The sequence below is a fragment of the Physeter macrocephalus genome, chromosome 14, assembly GCF_002837175.3.
Source record: "Physeter macrocephalus isolate SW-GA chromosome 14, ASM283717v5, whole genome shotgun sequence".
Lineage (NCBI taxonomy): Eukaryota > Metazoa > Chordata > Mammalia > Artiodactyla > Physeteridae > Physeter > Physeter macrocephalus.
The window spans coordinates 620,120-642,699 of record NC_041227.1 but is presented as its reverse complement, the minus strand read 5'-3'; the positions used below and the strand labels follow the sequence as shown (position 1 = coordinate 642,699).

The 22,580-nt window shown below is 67.7% G+C and overlaps 1 protein-coding gene across 5 annotated transcripts in view; it reads right to left on the bottom strand.

Annotated features, from left to right (window-relative positions):
* Nucleotides 1-10,436: 10,436 nt before the first annotated feature.
* Nucleotides 10,437-22,580, bottom strand: part of KCNQ2 (potassium voltage-gated channel subfamily Q member 2) — a 47,949-nt gene continuing 35,805 nt past the window's right edge. For 2 of the 5 annotated variants that reach the window (XM_024128438.1, XM_024128439.1), the window contains 5 exons: nucleotides 17,468-17,691; nucleotides 16,935-17,043; nucleotides 16,380-16,511; nucleotides 11,632-11,755; nucleotides 10,437-11,168 (listed from right to left, as the gene is read on the bottom strand). In XM_024128438.1, the coding sequence (XP_023984206.1) occupies nucleotides 10,437-11,168; nucleotides 11,632-11,755; nucleotides 16,380-16,511; nucleotides 16,935-17,043; nucleotides 17,468-17,691 (1,321 nt within the window). Of the gene's footprint in view, nucleotides 11,169-11,631; nucleotides 11,756-14,266; nucleotides 14,375-16,379; nucleotides 16,512-16,934; nucleotides 17,044-17,467; nucleotides 17,692-21,081; nucleotides 21,136-22,580 lie in introns of all 5 variants that reach the window. The other 3 variants (XM_024128436.1, XM_055090149.1, XM_024128440.1) reach the window with 3 other exon arrangements.

The following is a 22,580-nucleotide window of genomic DNA, read 5'->3' as shown; positions in this document are numbered from 1 at the left end:
CCCAGCCCGCTCCGCCGTGTCCCCGTGGGGGCCTCCTGTCCCCCCGTCTCCCCCGGCACCTCCGGCCAGGCTGCCTAGCTTCTCTGAGCCTCAGGTTTTTCTCCTAAATAGGGAGGGGGCTCTGAACGCAGGCCAAGCGGCAAATGGAGGACAAACTCCCGGCAGGGGGACTTGTCCTGGGAGAGGAGGGGCGGGCGCTGGGCCGGGCTCCCAGGTCAGCCTTGGGGTGCGAGGCACTGGGCTCTCAACAGGGGGTCCGTCAGGCCCACTCGCCCCTGCTCTGCACACCCACTTACGCCTCTCTCCTTAGGTAGCCCTCTCCCTCCCTGCCCCAAGCCCCATCAGAAGCCCGGGGAGAGGCAAGGCTGGGGGGCCACAGGCCCCATCCCCCTGGGCCCTTGTCTACAAGACCGGCGGGCCTTCCCGCCCCGGGGGTGGCGGGCACCCATTCTCCGGGTGCAGGCGCAGCAGAATCCGGGAGAGCGGGCAGGGACGGGGCACGTGAGGCACGGATGCCGCAGGGAGAGTGCACCTCGGCTGGCTGGGCGCCCAGGGGATACCCACGAGCGCGGGCGCTTCGGTGGGAAGAACGGAGCCTCGCCCGACCTAAGGCAGGTGATGGGGACTTGGGAGGAGCAGGTGTGATGGGGCTTCGCCAGGGAAGACAGCGCCAGGACCAGGGCCCGCCGGGGACCCTTATGGGGGAGTCTGCCCTGGGGCGCGGCCTGGGGCAGGGTGGGCAGCCGTGTCCTGAGGTCAAGGTGGGGGCAGAGGCAGGGTGCAGGATGGGGCCCAGGTCTGCGCCCAGGTGGCCGGGGCCCCCAGGGTGGGGTGGACAGCAGGCGGTGGGGCGGGCAGCCAGGAGGATTCAGTCTCTGCGCCAGCCACAGGGAGGAAGTTAACAGAAACCGATTCCAATGCAAATGTCAAACCCACCCTGTGATGAAAAATTAGCAGCTCTGAATGTCAAGGAGGGAGCCCCAGCTCTAGCTGTCTGGCTCCAGTGGGCGGGGCGGATGGGGCTGAGCTGTCTTCTCCAGCTCCTGGGCTGGGGGCCAAGGGAAGAGGCGGCTGGATCGGGGCCACTGTTGGGTGCAGCCTGGCCACTGGACTGTCAGAGCGCCCATTGTCGCCTCAGCGCCCCCCAGTCCAGCAGGTCCCTGAGGGGCTCAGGGCCGTGGCTGTGCCTTCTCCCCTGCCTCTCCACAGTGCAGAGAACAAAGGATGCATTCAGTAGGCGCTCCATAGATGCTCTTGGCCACGTGGTCTCTGGCTCTAGTGAGCATGAGCCCTGCGCCCAGCTCCCTGTCTGTCCACTGGCCTGTGGCAGCCCCGGGCAGGTCCCCCCCAGGGTCTCTCCAGGCAGGAGGGGAGGGTCCCAATCTGCCCCTGGGCTCACTGCTCACTGCTCCCAGCCCGGCCCCGTCTCAAGGCCACCCATGAAGACCGGCAGGCATTTTCCACCTACAAGTGTCTGAGAAGAACAAGCCACGTGCCAGCATCACCAGCTAGACCTCCCTCTGCACGTGCAGAAGTAAAATGCCAATTGCTCGCGCTAAACCGTTTCATCTTAAATTGAAAAAGAAATTATAGTTTTGCATCTTGTAAAAGCAGATGATGGCTGCTACAGGGCAGGGTTTCCTGAGGACCCAGCTGTGCCCGGATTTCGGGACTTTCCTGGCATCTAACCCCAGCAGGTCTGCAGGGACTCGGGTCCGCAGGCCCAAGGAGCTGGCCCTGGAGAGACGGGAGGGCCTCGGGAGAAGGGGCCCATGGGGAGGAGGATGGGGGGACGGAGGGGCTGAACGCCACCCCCGGGATGCAAGTCCACGCGAGGGAGGGGCACTGGTGCGGGGGCAGCGCAGAGGCCACGAGGAGGAAGCAGGAGCTGGGGTGGCCCCCGGAAGGACCAGGGGCGGGGAATGGGAGGAGGGAGCGGTGGGGGTGTGCCCGGAGGGAAGCACGACCCTTGCGTGCTGCGGGGACGGGCAGAGCCCCCCGGGGAGGGCCCAGTGTGGGGAGGAAGGGTTTGGACTTTTCCCGGAAGGCACTGGGGAGCCACGGAAGGCTTCGGAGCAGGACGGTGCCCAGGTCAAAGGGTGCAGAGTACAGAAGCGTAGAGGGAGGAGCCCGGGGCTGGGCTGCAGGAGGGGGCGAGGCCAGCCAGGCAGAGGGGTCGCAGGGGAGAAAAGCAGGACTCGGTGAGGTAGGAACGCCTCTGCTCACACACACAGAAGCTTCCAGGCCTGCCCTCTGCCGGGAGAAGCGTGAATGTGCAGTTTCTGGGCCGGCAGCGGGGTGGGCGGGTGTGGACAGCTGGTTTCCCATTAACCCCCATGCTTGCGTTTGAGGTGTGGTCTGGGGGCTCCTGAAACACCAGGCAGTGACTCGGGCGGGGTCCCTGCTCGGTGAACCCTCTGTCCTGCCTGCGAAAGCTCCGAATTTCACAGCGGGGCCGCGAGTGGGGAGCTGGATGGGGCAGTGTCACCTCCTCCCTCCCCGGTCTCTCCAGAGCCCAGAGCCCTGACCTGCAGGGCCAGCCTCGCGATGTGATAAAGTTTGCAGACAAGCTCAGCGCCCCTGCCTGCCTCTTGCGCTCCTGGCACGGGTCTGAGCTGAGCTGTGTCGGGAGAAGGTCTGGGAGATTTGCTCCATCAGCTTCCGGAAAGGGAGACGGTAACAACAGAGGCCTTGCTCCGGGCAGCAGTTCCAGTAACAGGAGATGGCTTCCACTGGGCACCGGCCAGCCCTGTGCCCGAGCTCCCGCCCCGCGTTTCAGCTCCTTGCAGGGCTGGTCCCAGCCCCGGACATCATTGGCTGGGCCCCCGGGGGGTCGAGGGTCAAGGCTTGCCTCAGGGCCGGCTGCACCCAGAGCCCATCCGATTGCTAACCCAGGGCTGGATTGGGCTCCGCCTTGAGACAAATGTGCCCTACAAGCCAGTGAGGGCAGCCTGTGACCACCCACTGAGCTGTCCGACCTCTGACCTCACGCGCTCAGCGGCACTTCTGTCCGTAACGTCTGTGCTCCGGCCGCTGTCATGAAAGGTCAGGCTTCACGGGTGGTATCCACCATCTGGGTTGCAGACTCCACGAGCCCAAGGCCTGTGTCTGCCTCATTCTGGGCGCTGCTCCGGGGACCGACACTAACCTTTTAGTGAATGAACGAATGAGTGAATGAACGAAGGGCACCGCTCCCCGAGAAGCCTTTGGGCCTGTCCTGGGCGGAGCCGGGCCCAGTTCTGAGAACATCCCCCTCGTGGCCTTGGGACCCCGTGGGCCGCAGGCTTGAGGGCCCAGCTAGCGTCCCGGCCCCTTCCCCCCAGCCCACCCTCCACAGGAGCCCGCACAGCAGGAGCCCCCCTCTGAGCCCTCAGGCCCTTCCCGCGGCGCCACAGAGGCCAGGGCCAGGCCTGGGGACGTCCGTCCAGCAGAAGCCCCCAGGCAGCCTTTCCAAGCCGAGCACTGATGGGTCCCTGGGAGCCGCGGGGCTGCCCCACGTGGGCTCCGGGCCCCCGTCCTCCGGGTGAGTGCTGCCACCTAGTGGCAGCTGGACGCGGCGGCCCTGGGGCCCAGGAAGGGCCAGAGGGGGCGTCCTTCCTGGAGGCGCTTAGAGGCGGGCAGCGGCCTAGCACACCTGGGGGGTGGCATTCCCCGCCAGCCTCCCGCCAGCCCGCCCCTGCCCACAGCACCTGTCCACCATGTGTCCTGTCACTCCGCGACCACAGTCCCTTCGGATCCCCCCGGGCCGGCGCTCACATGCTGGATCCCCTGCCCCGTTCGCCCTTGGGCACTCCGAGGCGCCCCACGAGCTCATCAGCCATCTGGGAATGCACCACGGCAGGGGGGACATCATCTTCCTGCCCCCAGGCGGGTGGAAGGGGCAGGACATGGCGGGGGTGGTGGGGACATTTCAGGATGGGAGAGGGGCCAGCGGACGAGACATGCCGAAGTGGCCCTGCGGCAGCAGGCGCCCATCAGGCCCTGGGCCAGCACCTCTGGGAGGGAGAGCTCGGCCTCCCGGGTCTGCCATGACACCTCACCTCTGGAACCCTCCGCCCTTTGGCTCCAGCAGACGGGCAGGGACATGGCAGGACCCTGGTTGCTGCTCCGGGCGGACGGAGGTGAGCCCAGCAGACGACCCCGGGCCTGCAGGCAGGAGCCCAGCTCTCACCCCAGGACACCCCAGCCCAGAACCTTCTGGAAGCCTTGCAGCCCAGAGGCCTCTGGTGGGTGGCCCGGGCCCGCCAGGCCCCTCCCTAACCCCCCTGCTGCAGGCCAGGCTGCCTGGGAAGCGGCTGTGGGACGGCAGTCCAGGCCCGGTCACTGCTTCTTGGGGTCCTGTCCTGCTGAGCTGCTCTCCTACTCAGCTGACCCCCGGGAGGCCCAGGGAGGGTCCAGTGGGGTGGACAATTCCAGAAGGCAGTGGGCAGTAGAGCTGAAAACACACACAGGCTCAGCTCACGGCTGCATCGCAGACCCACCTGCGGCCGGGCCCTCGCTGCAGCCCCCCGGGTGGAAGATGGGGTGGCCTCGTCCACCACCCTCCAGCCCCCCCCGCTGGAGAGAAGGTACGGGCGCATGACCGAGCAGGTGCCACGCCCAGCAGGAGGGGCTCTGAGGACACCAGAGTCCAGGCCAGGCACGAGCAGTGAGTTCTGGGTCTCCACCCACCGTGCAGACCCACGTGCGCGGAGCCCACGCCCGAGGACAGGGCCCCGCCCACGGGCACCCACCCACCATTTCCTGAGGGCCCCAAGCTGGAAGGTCCGGTCCCAGGGCCCCTCCCATCCCAATGGTGGAGAGAAGGGCCAGGTGGGGAGCTCGACGGACTCAGGCCCCAGGCCCAGGTTCGTGAGCGTGGGTTTCTGTTGTGTAAGCCACTGGCTTATGGTCCTTCATTAAGGCAGCGACAGGACCTCAGCAGTGGCCAGCGCCCTCACCCTGGAGGGCAGAACCCTGCGTGAGCCCTGCCACAGGCCAGCAGCCCCGAGACGCAAGGAGAGAGACCACACACTGTCCAGGTTGAATCACTGTGTTTTACTAAGTGCACAGGTCCACTGGGCATCCGAACTCGTCCCCGTGGCGGTAGAGCTTTCCAGAACTTTCCACATGCGTCCCTGCCGCCAGATTCCACACCCGCAGTCCCCGGGCAGACCCGCGCTGGGCCCTCCTGGCGGCACAAGTGTCAACCTGACAGTGAGTGGAGTGAGAATCTCGGCTGGTCCATAGAAAACTAGAGTTCTTTCCCGGGGCGTCTGTCCCTCGAGAACGGACGGCGCACACGTCACCTGTCACGGGGGCTTGTGTGTGTGACGCGTCCGGGAGAAGAGGCCCGGCTGTGCTGCAGGGACTTGAGTGAGACGGTGCTCATCAGTGCTGAAGGCATCATGACATATTCTTTGGAGCATGGACATGAACAAAAGTGCAAAGACAGCCAAAGCAACAGCGCGGGTGGGGGGCTGCAGCCGCCTTGGGGCCGGAGGGCGATGGCTGTGAGGACGGCGTGGGATGGGGACACAGGGACCCCCCGGCGGGCGGGCGGGCCGGGCCCCTGCAGGAGTGATGCCGTGAGGCCCGCCGCCCACTCTGCGCTTGCTATGGACATGGTCCTGCAGACGCTGAATGGCGAGGCAGCGGGGTTCTGTGTTGGTGCCTGGAGGATGCCAAGGGGGCAGGGGGTGACCTTGGTGAATTTTCAACGTGCATTAAGGCAACAACTTTATGAAACCCAGTCAGAGCTGCACGTGCGGCATTTGGCAAAGTCCACGCGCCCACCTGGAATCCCCAGGACCGAGGGCCACCCCCCAGGAGGGTCCCCTCCCCTCCTGGCACCTGATCTGCCCGTCCCGAGGGTGTCTCTGGACAGGGCCATCCAGCCACACCTGTCGGGCGGGGGCACCCGCGCAAGCGTCCAAGACAAGAGACCACCCAACTCCTCCTCCGACCCAGAGGGGTCTCTCCCCCCGCGGAGCATCTCTTTCTCACGCTCTCTACCGGCTTCACAAGCTCCCCTCCCTCCAGCAACCCCTCCTCTGGTGTCTGCCGCCAGCCCCCACCCCTCACAAGACAGCAGAATCCAGCCAACTGTGGGCCCCACTCGGGGGGGCAGGTTCCAGCGGCTACAGTGTCCGGGCCCGGGTAGCAGCTCTCCCACACCCCTTGGAGAGAAGGCAGGCAGGAGCCCCTGATCCCAGCACACCGCCTCCTTCAGGAAGCCCTCCCTAGTTGTCTCTCCCACTTGGCACTTGGTGGCGAGCGGCCCTAGTGGAGCCTGCCCCTGGGGGCAGGAACGCAGAAGGCAGCTGTCCTGGGACAGCCACGCAGGCTCCCCTGGGCACCACAAGCAGGCAGCCCAGCCCCGCGGGGCCTCACCCAGCCCCCCTGCCCCGCGCCGAACATCCGTATATCCAAGCAGGCGGCCTGGAGGTCTGCTCAGGGGTCTCAGAGAGCAGGGCTGTCCACACCACTGCTGAGGGCAACTGAGGACCGCGCAGGACAGCGCCGGCCAGGGAAGGGAGTGTTTGATTGGGAGCCAGCGTGCACTGGGGGTCACGGGGTCACGGAGCCCCTCCTGCCGCGCAGAACTCCCTGGGTGCGAGGTGCACCCAGCCCTCCAGGTGGGTCCTCGCTGCCAAACCAGCCCTCTTCACACCTCGTTTATTCAAGGGTCTGACACGGGGGGCAGAACCGATCTTGACTTTGCAGCAGGAAATCCGGGCCAGATGCCTCCACGAGTGCTCAGCACCTTCTTTACATTTGGGGCGAGTGTGAAATAGTACAAACAAGGTTCCTACGAAGGCCTCCCCGCAGCCTCCACCCTTCGGGGCTTCGGAAGCATCCAGAGATGTCCCAGGGCCTCGTTCTGTCCACAAACAGCACGGACGGGGGGGTCTGCCTCACGGGGTGGGGAAGAGGAGAAAACAGGACGCTTTCCCCTCTCCCGTGTTTACCTCTCAGATCGGCGAGCACCGGGGAACAAGCCCAGGGAGTGGAGACGTTACAACCAACCAACGCGTGAAAGCTGTGAGGGGCTGCCTGGCCGGGCCCTCTGCTCCGGGCCGGACGCGGTGACTACAGGCCCGCCGGGGGGCCCTCGCGATGTGGACTCACAGGCAAGTACCCCCAAAGGAGGGTGGGGCCGCTGTGGTCTCCCGTGGGGAGGGGCCGGGCAGGCAGGCCCGGAAGGGAGCCCCCTGCCACCTGGCTGAGGTCCCTCCATCCTCCAGGACAGCCACAGCTCACGCTGTCACGCGGACAGGAGGAGGGGGTGTTGGGCCAGAGAAGGGAGGGGTGCCGGGGCCGGGCCACATGGCTGAGGGCAGAGGGCAGCGCCAGAGCCCCGCGTCACAGCTGGACGCCCACGGATGCCGGGCCCTCTTGGCCTCTGGCTGACCCGACATCCTGGACGGCCTCCAGGGCAGCTGAGGAGGAGGGGGGGACAGGTGGGACCTGGATGGGCTCGAGTGGACCGTCTCCGGTGCTGCCCAGAGGCCTGGGACAGCTGGGACCCCGAGCCAGGGGTCAACGTCCCAGGACCGTCTGCAACTCCAGAGTCGTTCATTCCCCTGGCTTAAAGCAGGCAGAGCCACAGAGCCAGACGAGGCGTCTGTGCACGTGGGTGTGTATGAGTGTGCGTGCGTGGGGGGGGGTGCGCGTGTGGCGGGGGCTGAGAATGCGTGTGCGTGACTCTGCGTGCCGGCACGTGGTACGCGCGTGTGCTGCACGTTCACAGGCGTGAGTGTGAGCACGGGCGTGTGTCGGGGGCTGGGGGGCGCCGCGTGCTCCAGTTCCGGAAACGCTCGCCACACCCGCTGAGGAGCAGGGCGGGTCCTCAGACGCAGTCCCACCCGCGCGCCCAAGCGGCTCGCCGACTTCCCAAAGCGCCCAGCCTCTTTCCTTCTACACCTCCTGAAGGTGGGGACCCCGGGGCAGTGGATGGACGCTCGGAGGATCACGCACTGCTCGGGCCTCGGTCTGGGGGCCCCTGAGAAGGAGCCTCTACTCCATCATCTCCCCAAACTGCACCCCCAAACCATCCCTCAAGCGGAGACATGGGCCTCCTGTCTTCCAAGGGCCGGGATTTCACAGAGGAGACGTCACAGCCCCCTTGCTAAGTGCAGCACGCCGACAGTCTAGCCCCAACCCCTCCTGCTGCAACCTCGGAGACCCTCCCAGCAGCGGCCTTGGTGCCTGCGTCTGGCTCAGCAGCTCTGGGGACGAGGGGTATGTCTGGGCCGGCACCTCCCGTCACCAGGGGCCCACGGCACGGGGAGCGTGTGGGACAGGACACGCAACTCTCTCCAGTGGCCAAGGGCCCCTCCTAGTAGGGCCGGGCACCCACGGCCACCAAGATCCGACGGGGGAGGGTCCCTGCTGCTGGCGGCCTGAACCTGACTCTCCCAGGGCCAGAGAGCAGGGGCTGGGGCTGGGCAGGATGGGGACGTGCTTGGCCCGGCGGCCTGCAGCCGGGGCCTCCCTCTCCCGCGGCAAGAGGGCGAAGGGGGGCTCAGACCTCACGCAGAGGAGCGGCCGCGTGCCGGGGCCGCTTCACGCCAGCCACATCAAGTACCCACGTGTCCACACTGGGAGGGGCTTTTCTCACCACTGAGGGTCTGAAGTGGAGAAACACTGCCTTCGAGAACAAGAGAGGGGGCACGCCGGGCGGAGGGGGCCAGTGGGGCCGTATGGAAGGCTCCACGCCCAACCCCTCCCGGGAGGCTGGAAGAGAGGGGTATCCTCGCGCTGCGGCCCTGAGCACAGAACACGGTTTCCGACGCCGAGCCCGGGGTCCTCCTGCGCTGGGCCCAGCCCACCCTCCAGCCGCCTGGCCAGCAGCCCCAGCAGAGAGGTGCACGCGGGTGGGACCCTGGGGGTCCTGGCGAGGGCGGGGGCCATGCGCAGAGGCTACTGCAGACACTGCTCCCCAGAGAGCTCAGAGCGTCAGGACCCCGACAGCCGGGGCCGCGTGACGTTGCTTTCAAAGTCCTTCCCAGAGAACAAGCGGATTCCCTCACTGACCAGGGCGGACATGAGCGTCCTGAGGAGACAGTGAGGCTCTCCCGGAACCTTGTGTTTCGGGGGAAGTCGCTATGTGGTGGGCTCAGCGGGCCCAGCCCTGGTGCACAGGTCACTGCCTCAGAGGGCGCTAAGGGCCCAGGCTTGCTGTCCTGTCACCCCAAATGCCAGAGGCCCCCGCGCACTGACAGCTGGGGGCCCAGGACGGGGTCCATTCCGCCTCCTGGGGTTGGAATCCCAGCTCAAAGCTGCTGCCCCACAGACCCAGGTGCCCGGGACAGGAATGATGGGGGCTGCTGCTTCCCAGGATACAGGGTGGGGATGGGCGTCTCTGACTCCAAGACACCAAGAGGTCGCAGCCAAGGAGCCGGTCGGTGGAGGAAAGCAGGTGGGGGACGGTCAGCTCCGCGAGGACAGGAGAGACACCTACGAGACAGAGCTGCCTTCGTCTCTGGACGGCGGGGGCTGCCCTACTGAAGATTTCCCCGATGGCCGCGGCACTCTCCAGCCCGGGCCCCATCAGGGGCTGACGGGAGACAGGCGAGGCAGGGTCCCCAGGGGAGGACGGCGTGCACATCTGCTCACCACGACCAGCCCGGCCCAGGACCCCAGAGCACAAGCCCAGCCTGGGGCAGTGCCCCAGCCGCCCAGCACCTCTCCCCGCAGGCCGGTCCATATCGCAGTGCTGGCCACAGCCTGGTGACCAGCACCCGGCCAGGGCAGAGGGGAGAGGACACGGGGGCACAGCCGCCATCGTCCACATCTGGAAGGGAGCCCCCAAGAGCCCCCTCCCAGGAGCCTGTGGAGCGGGCCCCTCCCCACAAGAGCCAAGCTCGGGAGGCCTGAGGGTAGCTCTGCTCTGGGGCGGCCCCAAGCCTCGCCACCCCGCCCCCTCCGGGCCAGGGCGCCGGACTTGGGGCCGGCTCCCATCACAGGACGCCCAGAACCCACGGGAAGGAGGGTGACACCGACCAGCAGCTCTGGGTGGGCACCCAAGACAGATGGAACAGGACAGGAACGGGGGGCGGAGACAAGCCACACCCGAGGGGCCAGCCACCGCCCCCCCAGGCCTCAAGGCCGCTGCCCCTCACAGGACAGGCGTGCCCCTCGCTGCCACCCTCACCCGGCCCTGCTCCCAGCCCACGCCTCGAGCCAGCCGCCAGGGGCCCGTCCTCAGCCTTGACCCCGGCCTCCGTCACGCCCAGGCCAACAGTCTGCAGAGTCTGCAGAGTGGGCACGGCCAGCCTGGCTGCCCCTCGCTGGAAAAGAACTTCTGCTGACCTCCAGCGCGAGAGACCAAGGGCGGCGCCTGCCCAGAACCCCACACGGGCACCCGCGCCGCGTCACGCTAAGCAAAGGGCCCCGGAGGGTCCGCCTCGAGACCGGGAGGCCGGGAGTCAGGGGCAGGCCCGCGGGCGGCCTCACTTGCGGGGCCCGGCCCAGCCCGCGTCGCCGAAGGGGCCCTCGCCCGTGGCAGAGCGCGGCGGGGGCCCGCACGGGGTGCAGAGGTCCGAGTCCGTGTCCGACTCGCCCTCCGCGATGTAGGGCCTGACTTTGGCACACGGTGCGACGGCGGCGTAGCAGCTGTGGAGGGCGTCCAGGTTCTCCTTGGACTGGGAGATGCTGAAGCCGCTGAAGGAGCGCTCCAGCTCCTCGTGGTCCACGGACGGGATGGAGATGGACGTGTCGCTGTCCCGCAGGGCGCCCTCGTGCGGCCTGCAGGCCGGGGCGTCCTCCGACCTCAGGAACTCCGTGCTGGCCCGGTGGCCCCCGCTGTAGGCGGACAGGGAGCGCTCGTGGGCGGGTGGCGGCGGGATGCGCACCAGCGAGCCGGGGGCCCCGACGGGCGAGGTGCCGTGGCCCTGGCGCGGCTGGCACTGCTGCTGCCACGAGGTGGAGGGCGGGCACTGGGCGGGGGGCGCGGCCGGGGGTGCCGCGAAGTTCTTCTGGCCCATGGAGCTGGTGGAGCGGATGAGCTTGATGATGCAGCCGTTCCTGCCGCCGTGCTCCCGGCTGTCCTCGGGGCTGTGGTACGGCGGCGCCGGCTCTGGCTCCTTGGCCCCGAAGTAGGCCTCGGTCTCCGTCGGGGGGACGCCCATGCGCTGCGTGTAGATGTTCACCAGGAAATCCAGCTTCTTCTCCATGGACAGGACCTGCAGGAGGGGCTGCTGGGCCATGCTGGGCTGCTCGCCGGGGTGGGGGGGGCCCGGGCTGCTCCCCGGGGAGGGGGGAAACAGGGCTGCTCCAGGAGGAGGGGGGGAAACTGGGGAGGATGTTTCCCACACAGGTGCAGAGGCAATGGAGGGGAGACCCCCCACAGCAGCCCAGCCTCTGACCCCACCCATCAGTGTGCGGGGCCTCAGGACTTCCAAGCATGGACCCTCCTGCTTGTCTGGGCCACCCTGTGTCCGCTGTGGGTTCACCCCTTGGAGCAAACTCTACAGAGGGAAAGAACTGGCCATTCCTTTCCTCAGCTCCTGTCAGGGAAGTGCCCCAGGCCCGGGGGGTGCTCCTGGGGGCCCAGGGTCCAAACACAGCAGCCCTCCCGCCCCCCAAAGCTTGAGCCCTCTCCCGCAGTGCCCGTGCCGACAGCCCAGGACCCCCAGACTCTCCCACCTGCTTCTCCACCTTCCCCAGCCGTCCCATCATGCTGGGGTCCTCGGGCAGCTCTGCCTCAGCCGGGCCCTTGCCGCGGTCTTTGTCCGCTATCGCCGGGCCACGCCCCACAATTTGGTCCACTCTGCCGGGAAGAGACCCCGTCCCCAGCGTGAGTTCAGGTGGGAGCGGCGGAGCCTGTGGCCCTCTCCTCCAGGGCCAGGCCGCAGCCGCCAGACCCAGGCTCCGGGCTGAGTCCAGAGCCGAGCGGGGGGCAGCGAGGAACCAGGACAGATGGACCCCGGGCGCCTGGCCCTTGTCCTGCTCTCCGCTGCCCTCGGGGCCTGTCCCCCGACCGTTCCATTCCAGTGGGGCTGGCACATTAGCAAGGGGTAAAGAGAAGGGAGTTGGGGCCAAGCACCCCTCAGCTCCCCCGCCCCCACCCCCAAGCTCTGCTCCTGGATAACGTGCCACCGAGGCCCCTGCCCACCCGGGCTCTGGAGGGGACGGAGTTAAACGTCTGCAGCGGGAACCACAGAAGCGGGGGCGGGGGGGGGCGTGAGGACTTCGCGCCATGCGCCAGACGGGGGAGGGAACACAGACCAACACAGGAAACCACCAACGCACAACCAGAGGAGGGGACAGACAGAGCCGCTGGCAACCAGAGAGGGGGTCCGTGTGTGCCCGTGCGTGTGCACGTGTGTGCTTACTGTGCATGCCCGTGTGTGCACGTGTGTGAGAGTGCGCGGGCCCGTGTGTGCGCACGCACGTGGGAGATGCAGCACGCAGCTGAGGTGGCCTCGAACGAGGCCACCGGTCACGAATGCCAACAAGAGGGGAAAGAGGCCTCCTTCAGGGAGGGGGGCTTCTGCTTGACCCACGCGGCGTCCCCTGTCCCGTGCTGAACGGGAAGGGCCGCGGAGGGGCCCGGAAGGGACCTTGGGAGTGGCAGCGTGGGCGCCCGACACTCTGAGCCCCAGAAGAGCAGCCACGTGGACGCCGGGGAACGCACCAGGGCCAGGGTGCAGCTGGGCAGGACAGCCACCCACGCACAGGCCACACAGCCCCGCCGCTCCTCCGGAGCCTCACGCACGAAGCGCGCCGCCCGAGCTCCCGAGTGGGGAGGGGCGCCGGCTCCTACCCCCCAAGCAGCGCCACGGGAGCTGCCGGCCTGCTCGGCTGCCGGCCACCCCCCAGGGCCGCCCTAACTGCCTGTCGGGGCTCAGGGTGGTCTGCCCTTTCTGTCACAGGAAGCAGGAGGGGATCAGGCTTGCGTCGGCCGCGGGGCGTCATGCTCGATCAGCGGTGGCAGGGAGGACGTGGGGCCCTCGGGCTCCCAGCAGACGCCAGCGGGGACAGAGCAGGAGGAGGGTTCTCTGGTGCTCCAGGGGTCCACACAGTCCAGGCACGGGTGCTCAGCGCCTTCACCCCTGCCACATGACGGGCCGCCCTCCCGGCCGCTCCCCCGGGAGGCTTGGCCCAGGGTCAGCCTGGAGCTGCCCCCGGTGGGTCTTGCGTGGAGCCTGTGCCAGCCCCTCCCCTGGGCCTCAGGCTGAGGAGTCGGGCTTAACCCCTGTCCTTCTGGCTCCTTCTCTGTGGGCGTCTGGCTGCAGTGGTCTGGGAGGCCTGCGGGGCTCCCAGGGTTGGCAGGGCCTTCCCGGCCCGTGGCTCTGAACGCCCCGCCGCTGTGCCCTGCAGCAACGCCCAGGAGGGTGGGCTGCTGTCTCAGGGTACAGCTTCCTTGGGGCTGGAGGACACGGGCAGAGCGGGGACGCGGCAAACACCGTCTGGGCTGCCCGGGGTCAGGCCTGCCCCCCCGGAAACTCCTTTCTCTCGGGGGAGCCGCCAGGCTGAGATGCCCGGCACACACCGACCCTCGGCCTCACGCACAGAAACCCGGGCACAGAGGGGTCAGGCGCCCCCGTCGCTCCACCGGCCCAGCTGCCAGCATCCCCGCCGGCCTCCGGGACGCCCCCGGGCCCCTCCGCCGGCTCGGCCGGGCGTGTCTGCCCTCACCCCACACCCTTGCCCTGGGCTCTGCTCTCCCAGGCCTGCGGGGGGCGGGGGCGGCTCGCAGCCGTCATCTCCGGAGTCCAGCGGAGCAGGCAGGCTCTGAAGTCTGAATGCGGACTCACCACCTCGCTGCCCCCCCAACTCCGCCCACTGGCTGGGACCGTCCTCTTCAATAACGCTGACCCGGTGAAAACTGGAAATAGAGCCCCCAAAGCTCTGGGGACTCCCCGGGAGCTGGGCTCCCGCCAGGACCTGCTCAGTCCACACAGCAGCCCAGCTCGACCCACCGGCACGTGGTGGCAGGGGTCTGAGTCGGTGCTGGGGCAGGGCCCCACGTCTAAACGCACCTGATCCTTGGGGGGCTGCCGCCCTCTTCTGCCCCGGGAGCCCCCACCCCCAGCGGACGCCACACGGGTGTCGGTGGGAAGGAGCCCCCCTGACAGCCTCCCCAGGACCCCGCCAAGAGGAGCAGCTCAAGGGCACCCCAACCCAGCCCGCCAGGGCCTGCAGAGGACGTCGCTTTGTCAGGGACAGAGGAGCAGCCCCTCCGTCCCGTCGAGCAGAGCGGGTGCTGCCGTCATGTGGCTGGAGCGAAGGGGGCTGGCCGTTCCACAGAGACAGGCGGCAGGCTCGGCATCCTGACCTAGGTGAGTACTGGGGTGACTCTCTCGGAGGGGCCGTGGGTCCTTTGGTGGGGTACTTCTTGTGCCGGGGAGTTGAAGGGGGTGGGGGGCCCACAATCATATCTATCCTGGCGAGTAAACAAGAGAAGAGACACCAGGAAAATGCATCGTGAAGCAACATGAAAGGGGAGGCAGCCGGAAACCTGCAGAGACAGAGTGAACGACCCGCTGAGAGCAGCCGTGACCTTGCTTGAAAACGGGACGCGGGGACACTGCGCTCCCGTGACCTCAGACGTGGTCAAGCGAGCACTGGGTGAGGCCACGAGCTTGCGGCGCCCCGTCTGCCCGGGCAAGGGTGCACGTGCAAGGACACGTGGCAGCTGGCAGCGAAGTGCCAAAGGCCCCCGGGAAAGACACCAAGGCCTGCCAGCAAGCGACAGACGTCTGGCTCCCGCGGGGGTCGGTTTGTCTCGTCTGTTTTCCAGACAGAAAGGGAGGGAGAGGGGACAGCCTAGGACAGGAGAGCCTCGTGAACAAAAACTGCTGCCGTGAGCGGAGGCGGGCCAGCCGTCGAGACCCGGGGCGGCCCCTCGCTCACACACGTGTGCTCGCACCTGCACACACACGTGGACACATGCACGCTCGCACACACGTACACACCCGCACGTTTGCACGCACGAGCACATGTTTACATACTCACGTGCACACGTGCACGCTCACACATAATTTGCATGTGCACAACTGCAGGCACGTGTGCGCAAACACACGGGTCTACTCAACGCTCAAGGAGGGCGCTGAGCAGTTGGCCTCCCGGCCTGAGCCTGGGGACAGGAAGGGGTTGTCCCCTGGCCTCACCCAGCGGGAGCGGCTGGAGGCCCAGAGGGGCCCCTCCCCTGGGATCCTGGGCAGGACGTCTCCCACGCCACCTGCCGCGGGGCTGGGATCTGGTCTGACGCCCAGCACTGCCCCAAGCATCCAGAACCCCCACGGCCAGGGCCTAGGCTTCAGGGCCAGAGAATGGCAGCCGCCTCACCGGAGGGGCATGGCCAGCAGGAAGGTGGGGTCCATTCCAGGAGAGACCCACGACAGCCACGGGCCTCCTCCCAGGCACCAGACACACGTGTGTGCGAACGGGCGTGTATGGATGGTGCGTGCCTATGAGCGCACACGTACTCGGCGTGCGTGTGTCGGTCCTATGGGACACACGTGTCAGCACAAGGCTCAGAGCACGGTTATGTGTGTACACATGCGTGCTGGCACACGTGGGCATGTGGGAGTGGACGTGGGTCTGTGTGTGTGCATGTCCTGGGTCCCTGCTGTGTCTGTATACACGTGTGTACAGCTGACTCCCGGGGTGAGCGAGGCAGTGCTCACATGGGGCCAGAGATGGCAGCGCCAGCTTGTGCCCGGCCACGGCCCACCGGGCCCTCGTCCAGCCCCACCGCCGCTCCGGCCGCGGGAATCCCTCTGTGCGGTGGAGAGGGAGGGCCAGCCCCTCTGTTCTGGAGGAAGAGGTGCCACGTGGCCTGACTGCTGCCTGACGGGCCCACGGAAACCCGCGCCTTCACCTCTCAACAGAACTACCCTCTCTCCCCAACACACACGGGTACACGTGGGCAACATACGTGCGTGGACACATGAAACACACGGCACAGCACACACAGACACACGCATGCACCCACACGTTTGCCAAAACATGTGCTGCACCCGTGTGCACACATGCACATGCAGGCGCTTGTACACACATACGTGTGTACACACATGCACCTGAGGCCTGGACACGTGCAAGCACACACGTGCATTCACACATGTGCCTATGCACGCTCGTGTGTGCGCACAACACATACACGCTTGCCCATCGCAGCACGGGCAGGAGAGGAGAGAGAGACAACAGAAAGGTTAAAAACAGACCACACAAGGCTATGGCAGAAAAGCCCACGCGGGGCCGGCGAGGAAGGGCCCAGCGGTGGCAGCTAGCAGGGCGGGCCGCTGCGCCCACAGCGCGTCGCCGCCCCACCCCCGGCGGGAGTGTGCGGCTGCGCCGCGCCCCTGCCCCCAAGCCCCACCCGGCTTTGGCCCAGAGGACCCAGCTCCACGCCCCCGGGGCCAGGCAGGCAGGGGAGGTGCTCTTGCCTGGACTGCAGGTTTTTGATGCGGGACAGCATGTCCAGGTGGCCAGCCGAGTACTGCTCAATCACGTCCATCACATCGTAGGGCCGTAGGCTCTCCTTGAACTTGCGCTTGGACACCAGGAACCGCATGACACTGGAGGGGCGGTCAGGAGGCTGTGAGGCCTGGGCGGAGACCACCGAAGGCAGCCCCCCAACGTCCACGTGACTTGGCCCGCCCAGCATCTCCGAGAACGTCTGCTGGAGGACTTGGCCCTGCCATCTGGGCCACCCGCCCGTCTCGTACCCCAGCCACCCTTGGGCCCCGCTGCCCAGAGGACCCTCGTCCACCCGGGAACCCCCGTGCAGCGGCAGCTCCCAGCCGTCCACTAACAGCCTTGGGCGCCCGGCACCTGGGACGCAGGCGACAGCTGGGACAGCAGGTGCCCTGTGAGCCGCGGGGGCCGGACGGAAGGGGTGTCGGCCGCGAGGCGCCCCTCCCGAGCGCGTGCCCTCACACCAGCCCCCCGCGGCCCCGCGTCCGTGCACGACTCTGCGAGGGAGCCCGCCGGGTCCTCACCACACGGCCCGGATGCTGACTTTGAGGCCCGGGGTCAGATCCTCCGTCACAAACTCGCAGTTGCAGCTCTTGTTGTCGTCCACAATGTCCTCCCCCGGGAGACTTGCTTCTGGGCGGAAGGACACAGCCCGTGAGGGGCCGGGCCCCCCCCGCGACGGAGGGGACCCAGGGCTCCGGCCCCGCGGCGCACGCGTGTCCGAGGGGGCCTCCGCCGGGCACACCCGCGCCCCAGCGCCCCCCGTCCTGCTTTCCCAGCCTGTTTCCCTCCACTGTGCCCCTCAGGGAGCGGCCACCACGAGGGTGTGAGAGGGCACCCCTCTGCGCAGACGGAAGGACAAAGTGGGATACGTCCACACAGAGTACTCGGGGAACGCCAGCCGTAAACGCAGCGATGCGCCGGCACCAGCTCCACGGGTGAGCCTGGAAAACACGGAGCGCGGGGAGCAGAGCCCGACGCAGGGGGACAAGCACGTGCGGCCCCGTCGCACGGAGCCCCAGGACAGCAACCCCCAACTCAGGGCTGCCCGGCCTACCTTCCGAGTTCTGCCGGGAAGCGGCGCCCCTGGCCCGGAAGGCCTGCCGCGCGCGGCCGCGCTCCCCGAAGCTCCAGCTCTGGGGCACCTTGCTCGGGCTGTCCTCCAGGCTCTGGTCGGCGCTGGGCGACCGCCGGACGGTCTGGGCCTGGGGGGACGCCTTGCCCTTGGCAGCCAGGCCGCGGGGGCTGGAGAAGACACGGCCTTTCAAACCGACCTTCTGACTGCTCTCGCGAGAACCGGCACACGGACAGACACACAGAAAGACGGCAAGAGAGGTCACTCTGCAGAGAACACTCGCTCCCGCTGGCTCCTGGCGGGTGGACGGGGTGCCCTGGCCGTGGGGTGGAGCACGGGCCCGGGCGGGAGGGTGGCTGCGGTGAGCGGGGACAGGTCAGCTCCACCACAGGCTCCCCGGGGCCCGCTCGGCGCTCAGCCTGGCCGGGGAGTGGCCAGCGGGCTCTGAAATCACCCTCAGCCGCCACCAAAAGGTGCCCGAGACCTCGCCGCACTGTCAACCGGGGCTCTCCCTCCGCAAGCGCCCTGGGCGATGACGGCCCCGCGTTGGGCACCTCCTGGGGGCCCCCGGCCACTCCAGCAGTTACCGAGCCTGCCCCTCCACCCCCGTAACTGCCCCGGCTCGGGAGGGGGAGCTCTGCGGCTGAGCCCTGGGCCCCTCGGCCGAACCCCAGGGAGCTGCCTGGCGAAACAGGTCAGGGGGACGGGAGCACGGCGGGCGGCACGGACGCCACCCCCACCAGGACACGCCCGGGAACAGAACGTCCACGCTTCCGGAGGGGTGCTACGGGTGCCGGCCGAGCCCCGGCCCGAGGCCGCAGACCGGGGGCAACCACGGCCGTACAGCCACAGCCCCGCGAGGCTCTTTGGGCCTCGTTGCCCCCGTCTCTTGGTAACCATAGAGACGGGTCTGACACCCCCCGTTGGTTGCTTCTAACACCTTCCAGGCGGCAGGCAGGAGACAAGGGCGGTCTCTGGTCAGGGTGAGGTCAGGCCCGGGGCCAGGCGGCCACTCAGTTCCTCCCGTGGACAGTTTCCACCATCTGCCCAGGAGGAGAGCGAGGCCCCCAAGAACCGTGAACCCACTCACGCGACCACACTCGGGCCACACCCAGAACCTCCCGAGGGGCCTCTGCGCTGCCCTGGGGCCTGGGACCAGCCCGCCTGGGTGCCTGGCAGGGCCTCTGCTGTCGCTGGGAAGCCACCACCACCAGCTAATCCCTCAGACAGCGCCAGCCCCACCGCAGACGGCCCAGGTCAGCTGCTTCCATCGGCCCGAAGGGGACCCACAACAGAGACACGTCGTCAGACGGCGCAGACATGAGCCAGCGTGGACGAGAACCAGCCCGTGGCCTGGTCCAGCCAGCCCGCACACTGCGGTCCAGGTCGGTGCCCCTGCCCCGCCCCCCCAGGCAGCCAAGACCATCCGCACTAGCTCTCAGGCCCGAGGCATGGAGCCCACTCGGAGGGGTGGCTCCGCCAGAGACCCTGGGTGTCCCGTGTCCCCCTGAACACAGGAGCCGGCGTGTCTGCCTGCTCAGGACGCTGGCCCCGAGCCTGTAACTGCTGTGCCCGGCACGAGGCCAAGACAGGGGTGGGGGACCGAGGGGCAGCCAGAGCCAGGCTATGGAGGCTGCTACGAAGATAACCCTCTCCTTCCTTCGTTCCCGAAGGAGACCACCAGCTGGTCCAGGGAGACCATGAAACAAGGGCCCCGCCAGGCCAGGACTGCTGGGGACCCCCGCTGGACCTGCTGTCCCGTGCACAACAGGGGCCCCCAGAACTTGGGCCCACGCAGCTGACCGCGATGACAGAGCCACAGGAAGGAGCCTTCCCTGGCCTTGGCCTGGCCCTGCCGCCCCTGGCTCTCAGGCTGCTCCGACCGGGGAGGGGTGCCCTGCGGGAGGAGGCCACGGGTGGCTGTCCGGACTTCCACGGTCATCACAGCTCAGGGCTCACAGGCACGCAGGCCCCAGCCACCCCAGGCCTGCCTCAACTCCAGGCGCCCGAACGCGGACGGTCCTGCAGGTGTCGAGAGAGACCCTCCCTCACCTGACAAGCCAAGGACAGAGGCACACGCAGGGCGGGGCTCTGGCAGCCCGCCCCCAGGGAAGGGGCACAGGGCCAGCCCACCTTCCGAGTGAGAGGGCATTTACACGGGGCCAGGGGGCAAGCTCGGGAGGGTCTGGGGGAGACAGCGAGGCCCAGCCTCTCCTGCCCTGCCCGCCACCCTCCCCAGGGCAAAATTCCCAACAGGTGACGCCAGCCATCAACAGGGACAGGCGAGCGGGGGCCCTGGCTGAGCTCGGCTGCACCCTGGTCTGCACGGCCGGCCGGGGCCCAGCTCAGCGGGGAGGAAGCCAGCATCCAGAGAGAACCGCCTGGCCCACAGCTGGACTGCGGATGCACAGGGAAGGCGGGGCGGGGGATGAAGTGACGTCCGTGAGACGCACACAGCACGGCCAAGCGAGGCCTGGGCTCCCGGCCCGGCCGTGGGCACCTCTGGCCCTTCTGGTTCCCAAGCAGCCTGATCACAGCCCCCGACCCGACCGGCCAGCCTGTGGCCAGAAGCACCCTGGACACCAGGTCTGGGCAAGCAGGACCGCTTCTGCCGGGGCCCCAGACCTCCCCTCCTGGGGCTGCAAAAGCCTCCCCCACGGTGCCTTACGTCGGGAGCACACAGGCAGCACGGGCAGGTGGGGGCAGGCGACCCTCCGGGCCCCTCTCGAGGGCGAGGAGGATTCAGAGCATGCACGGATGCAGATGTGCAAGCATGCCTCCGCCCTGGAGCCCCGGCCCCGCTGCCCGGCCCCTCCCCACGCCCGCCGCTCGGCACCCCTGCTTCCAGGGCCATCACGGACCACATGCACACGATGACCGGTGAGTGCAGCTGCCAGCACCTGCGGGGCCGCACGGGGCAGGGAGGGGCGGGCAGGAGGGGGCCCCAGAGCAAGCAAGAGGACAGACGCTTCCACACCCCCGAGAGCAGATGGGACGGAGAGAGGAAACGTGCCGGCAGTCAGGGAGCCCGCGGGGCAAAGATCGGGCAGCCTTTCACCTAAACCAGGCCTGCACGTGGGAGGGGGAGCCGGGGACCTCTGGCTCTCCGGTGTGTCTGGTGTGCCAGGACCGTGGGGAGCGGGCACACACACGACAGAGCTGCCTCCCGGCGGGCGGGCGGGCTCCGGCTGGAGGGCAGCGGCCCTCCCGTGCGTAGTAGAGGTGCTAGATGGACGAGCCGTGAGAAAAGGCTCGCGGGAGAGCAGTCAGGCCCCTGAAGGCGCCCTTTCTGGTTTTCAGAGCCCCTGGCCGGCCCCCCTCCTGCTTGGAGCACAGCATCGTTTGGCATGGGGAGAAGGAAAAGGCGTTAGCTCCACGGCCACCGTCACCCAGGCGGTCGTCTGGAGCCAGAGGGGGCCTAGGGCTCCACCGAGGGGCCGGGAGGCGAGCTGCCAATCCGAATCGGGGCCTGGGGGGCCGGGCGGGCGCCAGCCTCTCCCTGGCGCATCTAGAACCTCTAATAAGCAGAGTGCTTGGAGCGGGAGGGAGACAAGAGCCGTGCAGCAATGGTCGTCCGAGCGACGTGTCTGAGGTACCTAGCATGTCCTGGGCAGCATCCACACAGGGACTCTGTGCACCGTCTGCCTTTACTGGAAATGAGGAGAGGACAGTTAGTCCCGGGCGCGCCGGCGACCGGACGCGGCCAGAGGGAGCCTGGGCCGGGCGCACGGGCGGGAGGCGCAGGGGCACGAGGCACCAACCCCCGGGGCGGCTCTGTGCTCAAGCCGCACCCGCTACAGAGTTCGCGGCTCAGCGAGAAGAACGAGGGAGCCGCGCCTAAAGTCCTCCGCCGGCCTGGAAAAAAAGTAGTCCCTATTTTTGGAGAGAAAAAAAAAAAATTCCCTGTTTTTTCCTCCAAAAATACCTTTTCCTTCCAGCGTCAGTTTGGGGCCACGTCTTTCAAAAGATGTATTATTTTGTTTGCTATATTCATGCCAACAACAACAAAAATAATACATGGACTGAGGCTGTGCTGGTTCTAGAGGGACAGGATTCCAGAAAGCTCACGTTTTCAGAGGAAAAACGTGCAAGTTTGGCTTCACAAGCCAACCCAGCCAGCGGCCCGATCAGAAGTGGCCTCGGTTTACCCAGAAGGCAGTGGCTGCCCCTCCCTGGAGGGGAGCTGAGGCGAAGGGGGCTTGGGGCTCCTGGACTTGAAAGGGCCGCCAGGGTCGGACCTTGGGGGAAGGCCACCCCGTGCCGAGGGCAGAGACGGACCCGCGCGCGGCTCTTCAGGAAACGCTGCCCATGGTCACCCTGCCCAAGGACCTCCCCAAAGGCCCAAGACTCAGCCCTGCACCAGAACCTGAAAACTTTTAAGCAAAAATGAGAAGAACCTGCAAGAACTTCAAGAAACGCTTCACTTCCCTGGGGCCTCGCTCTCTGCCCCCACCTTTGAAGCTGTTGCTTCTGAGACAGTGGTTCCCAAACTCTGTACCCGAGGAACCCAGACGCGGCCAGCGGTCTTGACTCACAAAAGCGTTTGGTGTCCACACGTTCACTTAAACACCGACGGCACCTGCCGGCGTCCAGACAACGATCTCCCCACTAAACGCCAGCAAGCCAAGGTCAAGCCTGCTCCAGGATCCCCCGCTCGGCTGCCCCGGCCTCGCCCTGCACGGAGTCCCCTGCGAGCGTGCGTGCTTCCCCGGTGGGACCTCCCCCGGTCGCTTCGGGTTGTAGAACAGAACTAACTAGAGGTCGACCCCGTGTGGAGGGCGCTGGGGTCCAGCTGTCCACCGAGTGCACCCACACAGGGGCAGACCTCCCCAGGACTTGGGCCCCCCGCCCAGCAGGAGCCCCCCAAATTCAGGGCAAACCTGCTCTTCCAGAGTGCACCCCCGAGGCAGCCACAGCCCCACCAGGGCCTGCAGGACAGATAAGGACCCTAAGGACCAGGATCCCCGTGGCCAGCTCCCCCCCGGGGTCCCCAGGCCCGCACACAGGACCCGCCCCGCCCCACCCCGCCCCGCCTGGAGGCTCCTCCCCTGGGAAAGAGGACCGAGCGGGGCGGGGCCTTTGCCCCCCCCCCACC